Source organism: Macaca nemestrina, chromosome 12 (assembly GCF_043159975.1).
Source record: "Macaca nemestrina isolate mMacNem1 chromosome 12, mMacNem.hap1, whole genome shotgun sequence".
Lineage (NCBI taxonomy): Eukaryota > Metazoa > Chordata > Mammalia > Primates > Cercopithecidae > Macaca > Macaca nemestrina.
Genome location: NC_092136.1, coordinates 6,058,188 through 6,071,361, shown reverse-complemented (window position 1 = coordinate 6,071,361; position 13,174 = coordinate 6,058,188). Strand labels below are relative to the sequence as shown.

General features: G+C 41.9%; 1 protein-coding gene across 18 annotated transcripts in view; it reads left to right on the top strand.

The window, feature by feature from the left end:
- The window catches only part of LOC105469709 (protein phosphatase 6 regulatory subunit 3), a 158,638-nt gene that overhangs the window by 87,579 nt on the left and 57,885 nt on the right, over positions 1-13,174 (top strand). For all 18 annotated transcript variants that reach the window (XM_071074142.1, XM_011721135.2, XM_011721133.2 and 15 more), the window contains 3 exons: positions 2,141-2,206; positions 5,156-5,268; positions 9,891-10,004. In XM_071074142.1, the coding sequence (XP_070930243.1) occupies positions 2,141-2,206; positions 5,156-5,268; positions 9,891-10,004 (293 nt within the window). The remainder of the gene's footprint in view (positions 1-2,140; positions 2,207-5,155; positions 5,269-9,890; positions 10,005-13,174) is intronic.

Here is a 13,174-nt window from a genome sequence, read left to right as displayed (position 1 = left end):
GCATGATCTCGGCTCACTGCAACCTCCGCCTCCCAGGTTCAAGCAGTTCTCCTGTTTCAGTCTCCTGAGTAGCTGGGATTACAGGTGTCTGCCACCACACCTGGCTAATTTTTGTATTTTTAGTAGAGACAGGGTTTCACCATGTTGGCCAGGCTGGTCTCCAACTCCTGACCTCAGGTGATCCGCCCTCCTCGGCCTCCCAAAGTGCTGGAATTACAGGTGTGAGCCACCGCGCCTGGTCACTCTCCCTTTCTTTCCTTTCTCGGAAGCTTTGTGAACCATGCTTCAGTCTATCTGTCTTTAATACTAACCTGCAACCTTAGAACTTACTCATTTCTTTGGAAATGAGTTTTGTTAAAAATGCTAGTTATTATTTAAGATCTCAAGGACTAGAAGGAGGGCCTATGAGGAGGAAGGTCTTTCAGGTGGTGCCCAGGGCAGGGCATGTTCCACTGAGGTAGGGAGGTGTGCCAGGTGTGCATTTATGTGATGGGGTCAGGGCTGGGTTTGTTGGTGACCCAGGCACTGTGATCACTGTGAGTAAACAGCTGGGTGTATCTAGTGGATGTCCTGGGACTTGTCTCTTGGCAGGGACCTTAAATTGGGACACCTGTCCTTTTGGGTGTGTCTTTGTAGATGTATCTTTTCTCAAAAGAGGTTGAGGATTCTGGGAAAGACTTAAGGATAGGGAGGAGGGTGTCACCTTTATATTGGGATTATCATAGGGAGAGATTTATTCAGGATGGTTTGTAGGAACCAGTTTATTCCTTTGGTTGCTTCTGGGTTGAAGTTTAGGACCTGTCTGGTTTCCAAAGGAATCAGTGTGTTTGTGGAGAGAGCGAGTGACAGGAGGTTGATAAAGGTGTAGGTCAGGGAAAGGTTACTTAGAACCCCCTGAATGTCTTATTTTGATTTTGTGGATCCATGGTTGAGGAAGACTACAGAAGTGGGCTTGGAATGTAGGTTCCTATGAATAGCTGTGGAAACAGTAGGGGTCTGGGACTGATGAGTTCACTGCCTGGAAGGTTTCCTGGTTTCTCCTGTAGCGGTCAGGAATGCCCCGCACCTCACACAGATGTTTACTCTCCTCTGTTTCAGGACGTTATTGCTCAAAGAGTGGTCCCAGACATCATTTGTGAGCTTGTTAGAAATCTGTAGTCTCAGGTCTCTTCCTTGGCCTTCTGAATCAGAATATGCATTTTAACAAGATTCTTGGAGAATTTGTGTGCACATTTTAAAACAGATCTTAAAATATAAAGTTGGACCTCTACCTCTGTGGTGCCTACCGAATAGCTTCACATTTTCCTTTAATTGGTGTTTTCATTGAGCAGCCAGAGACAGTGTCAGGGTTTCTTCTGTGTTCCTTAAGCAAATTGTGTTTGATTTCTGCCTCTGCTGCCCGCTCTAGTCTCCTTTAGCCGTATTTTCTAGGTAGTGAGCTGCCTTGTTGATGATGGTTTTCGGCTTCTTATGGCATTAATGTTAAGCCAGATGATTTTTCCTTTATTTTTTTCTGAATTTGGATCCCTTTCGTGTTTTCATTCACTGTAGCATTTCATACATGGATTAAAAGGAGATGGCCATAGCTCTTTGCCAGCACATGACAGGGCGGATAAACTCTGCCTCTGTGCTTCCTCAGGCCCCCACGTTTCCTGCAGTGGGTTTGGTTTTGTAATCTAAAAGTCCCTTTTGTTCATCCTGTGTTTTTCTTAACCCAGAGACTTGGTGCTAAATACTGCTCTTCTCAATCTTTCTGAAGCTTGGAGTGAACATGCTCTTAAAGAAAATGTATAAATTCCATCCTTCTTAATCTCTCAGTCCTCTCTTAAGAACCAACCTACAAACCCTTTTAGTCCTAAATGTCTGGGAGTGACCTTATGGCTAAGAAGCTGATGTATAGAATTTTAGTGTGTGGGTATTGTAATTTGGGGAGTTTTTGGTACTGTTGGCCATTGTTAAAACAATATATTCACTGGCATTTTCCTTGGGGGACTTTTAATTTTCTGTAGTGTTCAAAGTCCAGAGAAACCTGTAACATTCTGCTTAAAATGTGATGGATATTTCCAAGTATGTTAATCTACATTGGGGCTTGAACAAGAGCCACTCATTGCTATGATTACTTCTACAATGTGTTTTACAGTGGTTAAATGAGGAGAAAATTATCCAGAGGCTTGTGGAAATAGTTCATCCATCGCAAGAAGAAGATGTAAGTTCACTTGTGTGACTGTAAACTTGATCAAATAGAAAAAAAAGAACTGTTTATTGAGCACAGAGCATACTTACATTAAATGTGAACATGATCAGAGAGTAGAGGGAAAATAGCAATCTATTGTTCTTAAAGTTGATACTTTTCTAAACTGTATTACATTTTGCCAATACCCAGAAAATTTCCAGAAATGTACAACAGCAGGCCCTTGTTACAGCACCATCTCCTTTCTAGAGCCGGGATTTCATGCCGAACCAGCTGGCTTTTGTTACAAACCTCCTTTGTTCATGCTCCTTTTTACTTTTTTTTTTTCCCACTTTGAGATGGAGTCTCACTCTGTCACCCAGGCTGGAATGCGGTGGCGCGATCTTGGCTCACTGCAACCTCCATCTCCCAGGTTCAAGCAGTTCTCTGCCTCAGCTTCCCGAGTAGCTGGGATTACAAGTGCCTGCCACCACGCCCGGCTAATTTTTGTATTTTTAGTAGAGACCGGGGTTTCATCATCTTGTCCAGGCTGGTCTTGAACTCCTGACCTTGTGATCCACCAGCCTCAGCCTCCCAAAGTGCTGGGATTACAGCCATGAGCCACCGCACCCGGCCTCCTTTTTATTTTTATACCCATCTGTAGCAGTTGATGTGACCACATTTGCATTTGTTTTATCCAGTCTGGTTACAACTTTGCAGGCAGTGAAGTGGGATGTTGGTCACCATTGAACCCCTACAGTAACTTTGTTGTTATACGTCCTGGCCCTGGCTGTTAAGTTTGACAGGTTTGGCTTTTGTCCTAGGTACTGTAGGTTGACTTGGCTATAGGATTGAAGCTAGATTTGGAGCTTGCAGATTGAACTCTGTGCTGAGGGAATGCCCGTTGGGACCAGTGGGTGCATGTGTCTCTAGAAGAGATCTGTAAGGTTACCACCTGAAGTATCAGGCCAAGCCATATAAAATTGGCAGTAATCATCCATTTTTACCTACAGACATGACAGTTATCTATGATTCAACCTAATATCTACAAAGGAGTTGGTTTAAGGACAATTCAAGGTTTGTCCTGAAGCTGGGGGAGCCTCCTTGTGTGCCTCTAGGTTGCAGGTTAGATGGGGGAGCGAGTACCGCAGAGGAACATTGGAGGGAGAGGCACGCAGTGGAGGCTCCTCTCTCACAAAGATACATTTTGTGTGATAGTAGATCGAAACCCTTTCACTCTGATCCATTCAGAAACTTTTGATACCTGGACTTTATTAAAGGGGCTGTCACTTCCCCATTATCCCTCTTTGGGAGAATGCAAGGTATGCTCCCTTGCAGTAGTTGTTACTGTTAGCAGAGTTGACATTTGTGGACACATCCAGTGTAGACATGGATTGGGAATATGGGAGCCCCTGCTTAGAAGGTGCTCTCAACCTAGCTGGGGTGATAAGCCCTCCTCCTGTGGGCAGGGGAGTGTGGTTCTAGGAGCGGGTTTCCCTGTGATGACATGTGGCCTGTGCAGGCCGTGGAGAGCCATGACAGGAGTGTGGCCTGCCCTGTTGGCAGGGAGGAGTTTCTTACTCCTTACTAGGTTCATGTTCTTGAGCAGAGGAACTTGATTGCTCAATGGGCTAAGAAGAAGATTGCTCAGTAGGGCCTGTCCGAAGGGCCCAGGAGAAATTGATAATGGAGAAGTCCAATTCTGCAACAAATTTTTTGAGAAGGACACCGCATTGTGGACATCAGCACCTTCTCTGCATGACTTACAAGAAAGTTAATTTTGGCTTTTGGACAGTCCTGTTAATACTTCTGTTTTGTATTAAGTGATGAATTACATGTTAAAATTATACTGGCCAGTTGATACTTACCAAGGAAATGCTAGGCTCCTGATTCCAGTCAGTGGGTTTGGATACCCTAATCTGTGCTCTCCTCTCTTCTAGAATATGAGTGTTCTGCCCGTATTGGGAGCACATTGCTCAGTCTTTGAGTTATGCTCAGTTTCTTATTCCAGAGAATAAAATGTGTTTGGGTGCTGAGATTTTAGAGCTTTTCTGTAAGGTCAATACACTGAGAGAAGGCTTAATATTTCTTACCCATTGGTATTCTACAGAAAGCTGTATTTGCTTTTACTTTTTTTTTTGAGACGGAGTTTCACTCTTGTTGCCCAGGCTGGAGTGCAATGGCGGCATCTCGGCTCACTGCCATCTCCGCCTCCCGGGTTCAAGTGATTCAATCTCCTGTCTCAACCTCCCGAGTAGCTGGGATTACAGGTATGCGCCACCACGCCCAGCTAATTTTGTATTTTTAGTAGAGACGGGCTTTCTCCATGTTGGTCAGGCTGGTCTTGAACTCCTGACCTCAGATGATCTGCCTACCTCAGCCTCCCAAAGTGCTGGGATTACAGGCGTGAGCCATCGTGCCCAGATGTACTTTTACTTTTTTTTTTAATCCAAAAAAAGTATGTGCATCCTTCTATGCTGATAAGAGTGTATTTTGGGGATACACGTTGAGTATCCCTTATCTGAAATGCTTGGAACCGGAGGTATTTTGGATTTCAGTTTTTTTTCAGATTTTGGAATACCTTTATTTGCATTATACTGGTTGGACATCCTGGACCTAGAAATCTGAAATGTTCCAATGAGTATTTCCTTTGTCAGTTTTCAAATTTTGGAGCATTTTGGATTTGGGATGCTCAATCTGTGTATTTTTTCCCAACTATTTTAGAAATTTTTACTCATCAGAACCTTGATGACATCTCCCTGCACATAGTAATAATGTACTGTGCACTATTATAAAGCTCATTTGAATGCCTGACAAAATACATTACTTGTGATGTGATCTCTCTTGGCCTTGACCTTTTGCTCACTGAAGCTTATGGCCAGTGTTAATTTGTGTTATTTCTTAAATAACTTTCCCTTTCATTTTTAAATGATAAATTTAACTTCTAACATGTTTTATGGTTAAAATTGTACTTTTTTCCTTTAGCGACATTCAAATGCATCACAATCACTTTGTGAAATTGTTCGCCTGAGCAGAGACCAGATGTTACAAATTCAGAACAGTACAGAGCCCGACCCCCTGCTTGCCACTCTAGAAAAGTATGTGTAAAACTCTGTTCTTGTTCTTCTTTCATATTGATGCTGTTCCATGTGTTACCATTGTGAGTGATTGGTAAGTGTTCCTTATGTGGGAATCATGTCCCTTGAAAATAACCTTGGGTGGGTGAGAAGGTAGGGAATTCTGCTTCTTTTATCTCAGTAGAAGTTTGGCAGGATAAGAAGATAAATGACATTTGTATCTAGACTTTGAGTTTTCTAATTATTTGTAAAATGGAATTCTGTAGAGCGATCCTAAGATGTGGTAGTCATTTAGAAATAACTGTCATCACAACTTCCAAGGGTCTTTTGATGAAGAATAGTCTTGTGTAAGTACGAATGTTGCATGTTTTAGTCAGCGGCTTTTATCAGATGATCTTTAAGGCTTTATTGTATCTTTGCAGCTGATTAGGGACAGTTATTTCATGTTTAGGTAGAAGACAGTTTGGGGATGGGATGCTATTTTTTCTAGATTCACATGTTTTCAGAAAGAATGTTTACTGTCGACTTCGCATGTATTTGACCTGCATTCAGACAGCTGAAAGTTATTTTAATAATCAGGCCATTCCTCACTATGGAAGAATAATTGGAAAGTATGCATACAGCTAGCAATGTTAAGTACTAATGGCAATCTTGCTTCAGTTTACTTCTATTATTGTTTTTAATGCTTTTGTCAATCCTTTTTATTCCTGCTATATATTGAGACTTTTGCATCTTTGGCTTAACTACCTATAATGCCCTTTTATTAAAATAAAATATTGTATTATTTCCTTGACACATGTAAGACAGGCAAGGAATACATTACAGACAAGTTAACGTGTCTTCAACTCTGTCTTTGCGAAGTGGAGTTGTGTTTTCCTAGCATGTAGAATACGAAGGAGTTGAGTTCTCTGAAGTAGCAAAACTACAAAAGATTGCCGGCTTCCGAGTAAAATGGTATCTTACCTGTCCTATTTTAGTAATTCTTGCACTGTGGCATATATAGTCCTTTAAAACTTTTAAGACATCCCACATTCAAATACAAATTGTGGTATTAATTAGATTGAACCTTGTAAAATTGCCATTTCAGTAGGTTAGAAATGTTGAATATCAGCAGTGTCATATGGCTCACTGCAGTGCTGCCCAGTAGAAATAGAATCAAAGCCACATGTAATTTAAAATGTTTTTGTCCAAAGTCTTGGAAATCCAGTGTGTATTTTATACTTAGAACATGCTGGTCAGACGAGTTAAATTTTGGGTGCTTGATAGCCACATGTAGTGAATGACTCCCATAGTAGACAGTGCAGGTTCTGCCCGAATATCAGACTGCTTAGTAGTGATTGCTAAGTTCTTCAGTGCCGCTCCAAGCCCTCCGTCCACACAACTTTATTTGGACCCAATATGTAACCTAGCCACCAGAGCCCATGGGCACACTAGCTTTTATATTTCAAGCTGTGTTTTAGTCCTAGATCAGGTAACTAATTTCTGGGATGAAGATAGGTAAATACCTAGAGTTTACATCATTAAATTAGTTGGAGTAACTGTGTTCAAATACATGGACCTGATGAATCAGTGGCCCTGTTGCCAAGTGAAACCTCCATTGCATTTAACGGTGGCAAGAAAATCTGTCATAGTGCTTCCCACAGTCTGTTTGAGAATGAGAACCCACCGCTTCTAATATTTGACACACTGCACATCTTTTAGTGTCTGTTGATTCAGACAATACACACTGAGAAAAGATTTCTATTTTAGTAAACTTATTAATCATAATAGCATCTGTGTATATTTAATCTATTATGTGATAATATGTAATATCTTTTTGATAAATTATAATTATTTAACAATGATATTACATTATTAAATCACTGTACTGGCAATACATAATGTACACATAGCTTGCTGAGCTCTGTACTATGATGCTAAGTAACCCACAGTGTGAACACCACTGTATATAGGAATGTCACATGTGTAAATGTTAAGCGCAGATTAGCACATCTGGAAAAATTTGAAATGAGGTAAGATTAAAGAAGATACTAAAGAGTGGTAGTGGTACCAAGAAATCTCAGAAAGCGGACTGAAGTGTTAAATAAACAATGTTTGGCTTGGGAAGCAATCTGGGCCTAAATTGAATGCATTTTATTTAGTGACTCTGGAAATTTTTGAAGTTCAAAAATTTTTAAAAAACAGTTTTATTAGAATAGACTCTGTCTGAATTCTTGATACTAATGACCTTAGAACAAGTTGGGTTTGACCCCATTCATTTGAGCCAATTGGTTTTTTATAAGTGATTTTTCCTGTGGCCATTCACATTAAAAAAAAAAAAAATGAGTCATTGTCCCAAAGGCATGGATAAAGAACCTGGATGGCTTCATGCAGGAAACAGCTCATATCATAAGTTTTAGTGATGTCTATCCAGAAACTGCTTTTTTTTAAAACGTGGAAATGAATATATTTTCTTGCATGTAATTAAATACCTTTTTATTGAAAGAATGTGAAGGCATTCCTTTTATTTTGTTTGATAAGCTTCAGTCCTTCGGTTTACTATTTCTTCGGGGTTTGGTGATATTTGTGTGTTCGGGTAAAACTCAGAATGTGGCGCAGCTATTGTGGTATTGTATTTTGACTGTCAAGTTTTCGCTGGTTATTATGTTTTTCTTGTCCATTAGTAGAATTCTTTCATGGATACAATAGACTTCCAATTTGATACGACAGTGAAATGGCTAGGGCCCCTGTTAGCTATTCCCTTCAGGCATCTGTATTGACAAAAGTGACAGTGCCTGCTGATGAGTAAGAGTGCTATGACTGAATGAAGAGAGTGTGGACTTCCACAATCGCATGCTGTCAGTACCCCTCCACCTGTGGTGAGGCTGCTGTTGAAGAAAAACATATTTATTGTTAAAGTTTGTTTTCCAGAGCTCAGTTCCATACCGAACAGTTAGTGTATAGGCTGCTGTGTGTGATGTGACTTTTATAGTACTGTTCTGGTGAGAGGTCTCACAAGCAATTTAATGCTGGTTTGGGAGTACTTGAAAAACCTCCTCCTGCAAGGGGACCCTCTCAAGTTAGGTTAGATACTAGTTTTGTTTCCCCAAAATAGAGATTCTCTCCTACTTGCTGCCCTGTGTCGGCAAGAGGCAGTCAAGGAACTGGTGTACAGTACACTGAACACAACTATACCTTGGGATAAGGTGTCAGGTGAGCAACCAAGGACAACCCAGCTGCCTGTCACAGTGTAAGGGAGATTCGAGACTCCATTTCTTTTTCTTTTTTTGCAATGGAGTCTGGCTTTGTCACCCAGGCTAGAGTGCAGTGGTGTGATCTCGGCTCACCGCAAACTCTGCCTCCTGGGTTCAAACGATTCTCCTGCCTCAGCCTCCTGAGTAGCTGGGATGACAGGTGTGCACCACCACACCCGGCTGATTTTTGTATTTTTAGTAGAAAAAGGGTTTCACCATGTTGGTCAGGGTGGTCTTGAACTCCTGACCTTGTGATCCGCCTGCCTCGGCCTCCCAAAGTGCTGGGATTACAGGTGTGCGCCACTGCACCTGGCCTCCATTTATTTATTTATTTATTTATTTATTTATTTTTGAGACGGAGTCTCGCTCTGTCGCCCAGGCTGAAGTGCAGTGGCCGGATCTCAGCTCACTGCAAGCTCCGCCTCCCGGGTTTACGCCATTCTCCTGCCTCAGCCTCCCGAGTAGCTGGGACTACAGGCGCCCGCCACCTCGCCCGGCTAGTTTTTTTTTTTTTGTATTTTTAGTAGAGACGGGGTTTCACCGTGTTAGCCAGGATGGTCTCGATCTCCTGACCTCGTGATCCACCCGTCTCGGCCTCCCAAAGTGCTGGGATTACAGGCTTGAGCCACCGCGCCCGGCCCCATTTCTTAATTCACGTGAATTTTGAAAATTACTGAGCGGCTAACAGACTAAGGTTTTCCTTGAGAATATAAATTCAATGAACTGGTTTATGTTAATTGTGATCTTATGATGTGTATGAGAGAAGGGTAATGGAAAGAGCCTGCAGATAATGCTTTTTGGACATTTAATTTAGTCACATTTATTTCGTTGCTGCCATTTTATTTTGCTTTTTCAAATTTTATTTGTAGAGTAAAATGCAGCAACTGATGTTTTCTTTTTTCTGTTTCAGATCTTTGCTAATTACACATTCATGCCTTTGTGGGAAAACGTTCATGAACATTCATGGGTTCTAATAGCCTTTCTGAATGTTTTCCCTTCTTTAGTGAGGGTGAAAGTTTCTATGTCTTCTTGCCACCCCCAGCCCCAGTCATCATCATCATCATCATCATCATCATTCATCATCAGAGTCTTGGTTTGAGTAGGAGGTGACTTTGTCTTGAAATTCTGTTGGCTCTCAACAAAATTGGCAAAGACAAGCATGGCCCAGGTTATTTTGCTGAGGGAAAGAGATAGGAGGGTGAGTGAGTGTGTTTGTGTGCGTGTGCATATGTGTAAATTATAAATAGGATCAATTGCCTACTTTAATAAGTATATAGAAATTAGTAAAACAAATATGCCCAAGTGTGATTGAACTCTTCAGTGACGCTTGTCTTGTGCTGTCGTCTTTTTTTCTGAAGTTGTTGGTGATAAGTGATACTGCAGTTAGTGATTATTGATTTGTTTCCCTAGGCAAGAAATTATAGAGCAGCTTCTATCAAATATTTTCCACAAGGAGAAAAATGAATCAGCCATAGTCAGTGCAATCCAGATATTGCTGACTTTGCTTGAGACACGGCGACCAACGTAAGCTTTTCTTATGTCTTACAAAATGAACCATATTGTTTTGCTTCCAGATTTTTTTAAAGTTAAGAGTTAAATTCTTGGTGGATAAGCTGTCATAGAGTACCTTTGAATTGCAGTTGCTGATTCTCCTTCTACTATATGAACCATAGCCAAGTTTTATATGAATACCACATATAGGGATGCAGTTGAAAACTGTGGTTTGGTGACACTATTTATTGGCAGTATTTAGACTAGTCATTTTTTTTTTTTTGTAGTAGTAGTTAGGAAAATGCTACTATAATAAATGCTATAATCGAAAATGTATGATGGCTCAGAAATAGAGAAGCTTATTTCTTGCTCATGATAATTGAAAATAGGTGTCCCTGGTCAGTGGGTAGCTCTCCTGGTCATTGAGAAAGTCTTTCTATCTTGTGATTCCTTTCATTCCTTTTTACAGATACTTAGGCCTTCAGGTGGTGTTTTCCTGGGTTTCACATTTGAGGGCACTGCAGTTGAGGCTGTCTTAAAATGCATGGGCAAGTGGCTTGAGCCTTTAAGGACGAATTTCTGCTACGTGTTTTATAATCAGAAATAAAGCCTACTTTTCCCACGTGTGGCCTTCCGCCCCTAGACCAGCCATTTAATGTGTGTCGTGTTATTCTTTATAGTTTATGTCCAGTGCAGATTTACTTATTATCAGAGTTTTCTAACTGCTCTTAGAGCATGAGAATCATAAGTTTTCCAGGATTGTGTGATATAGAGATTGGAATTTGTATTTTTTACCCCAGTATTCATTCATTAAATAAGGGACAGAGTCCATCCTTAGCATATGAAACTTCAGCCATTCACGGTTTCTGTATTTACTTTTGATGGTGTAATTTAGGTTTCTAGCAAAATAGTGAAGACAACCTTACCAACCAATCCCTGCTTCCCCAATTCCTGATCTCTGTTGCTGCTTTGCCTAATCTTTGGTCAATACTAATGGAAGGGCAGTGTGGTGGCACTGCTTCAAGTATGTTGTAGTTTGGGGGTTGTTTGCCTACCTGTGTCTTTCTAGGAAAATCAGTGCCCTCTTCCTACCCCAGCGGTACAGTACCCTCTTCCTACCCCAGCGGTACAGTGCCCTCTTCCTGCCCCAGCGGTACAGTGCCCTCTTCCTGCCCCAGCGGTACAGTGCCCTCTTCCTGCCCCAGCGGTACAGTGCCCTCTTCCTGCCCCAGCGGTACAGTGCCCTCTTCCTGCCCCAGCGGTACAGTGCCCTCTTCCTGCCCCAGCGGTACAGTGCCCTCTTCCTGCCCCAGCGGTACAGTGCCCTCTTCCTGCCCCAGCGGTACAGTGCCCTCTTCCTGCCCCAGCGGTACAGTGCCCTCTTCCTGCCCCAGCGGTACAGTGCCCTCTTCCTGCCCCAGCGGTACAGTGCCCTCTTCCTGCCCCAGCGGTACAGTGCCCTCTTCCTGCCCCAGCGGTACAGTGCCCTCTTCCTGCCCCAGCGGTACAGTGCCCTCTTCCTGCCCCAGGGGTACAGTGCCCTCTTCCTGCCCCAGCGGTACAGTGCTCTGTTCCTACCCCAGGGGTACAGTACTGTCTTCCTACCCCAGGGGTTCAGTGCCCTCTTCCTACCCCAGGGGTATAGTACTCTCTTGCTACTCAGGCTACAGGGCCATCACATCATCTCTTAAAAGTGGTTTAAAAACACATTTGGTGGTCCTGTGAGGTTCATACTACTTGAGAAATAAATGAGGGAAAAACAGCATAAATTTTTGTGTGTGGAAGTGAAAAACACATAAATGTACAACTTAAAGAGCAAAGAAAGTTAACAGTAATATAAGAAACAATAAAGGGAAATTTCTGACCAGAAGGAACTTATCCTAAAACCAGAAAAGGTTTACCAAATACCACGCAACGCAAGATTGAAGTTTTAAAATAGGACTCAGGGCCAGGCGTGGTGGCTCACACCTATAATCCGGGCATTTTGGGAGGCTAAGGCGGGCAGATCACTTAAGGCCAGGAGTTCGAGACCAGCCTGGCCAATATGGTGAAACCCTGTCTCTATTAAAAATACAAAAATTAGCTGGGCATGGTGGCGTGTGCCTGTAATTCCAGCTGCTCGGGAGGCTGAGGCAGGAAAATCGCTTGAACCTGGAAAGCGGAGGTTGCAGTGAGCCGAGATCATGCTATTGCACTCCAGCCTGGGCAACAGAGTGAGACTCTTGTCACATATAAAAGAAATAAAATAGGACTCAGATCTTAGCTTTATACTGATAAGATTTCTGAATTCCGAGGATAAAGAATAAATCTTAGAAGTATCTGTATAAGAAAAAATGGGCTACCTGTGAAGCCAGTCAGATTGCCAGATGTCTCCTTTATGAAGCTAAATAAATACTGAACAACATAGTGCAGGATTCTGAGGCTGAAACATTTCTGTTGATATGTGAGGGCAAACACTCAGTGTTTCATCTGTGTACTGTTGATGAGATGAAATTACTTGAAGATAGACTTTATTAAAGCCAACCAGAAAAATAAGAATGAAGAACTAAGGAAACATATTGGTAAATTATGATCAAGAAATGGGTAGGGATGTGACAATATTATTATGAAGTTTAAATGTTAAGAATAAATAATCGAAATAAGTCAAATATTGAAAAATGGAAGGAGTTCCAGATTATTTTAACAAAACTCAAGAAATAAGGAGAAAAGTGTCAATTAGTACATATTGGAGTTCTTATACTGGGGCAGTTGAGGTACATTCTCATACATGGTATCTTCATCTCAGTAAAATTATAGTTCAGGTGTGGTTTTAAATAAATGTAGTAGAATAACAATAGGTCATGTAACTTCCAAAGCATCTTAAAGGTCAAAGAGTAAGGAAACTCTGACAGTCCCAGACACAAGGGACCCTGGCAGTCCAAGACACACACTTGCAAGCCCTTCTGGACAAGAAATACTAACAGCAGGGCAGAGACCAGAGAAAGCTTTCATTGTAGTTTAGGCCTGAGGAATGGAGGAGCAGCCCTTGGGAGAAATACACACTACGCCTCCAGGATCCTTCTCTATTCTTGCCCCTACTGAACAAAACTCTTAAGCCACTGAGAACAGGTTAGCAATAAAAGCCCTCTGTCCCCTGGTAGAAGTGGGAATACGTTCTGGATCCAGACCATTAGAGAATCCCCTACCACGAGGGTAAGGGCAGG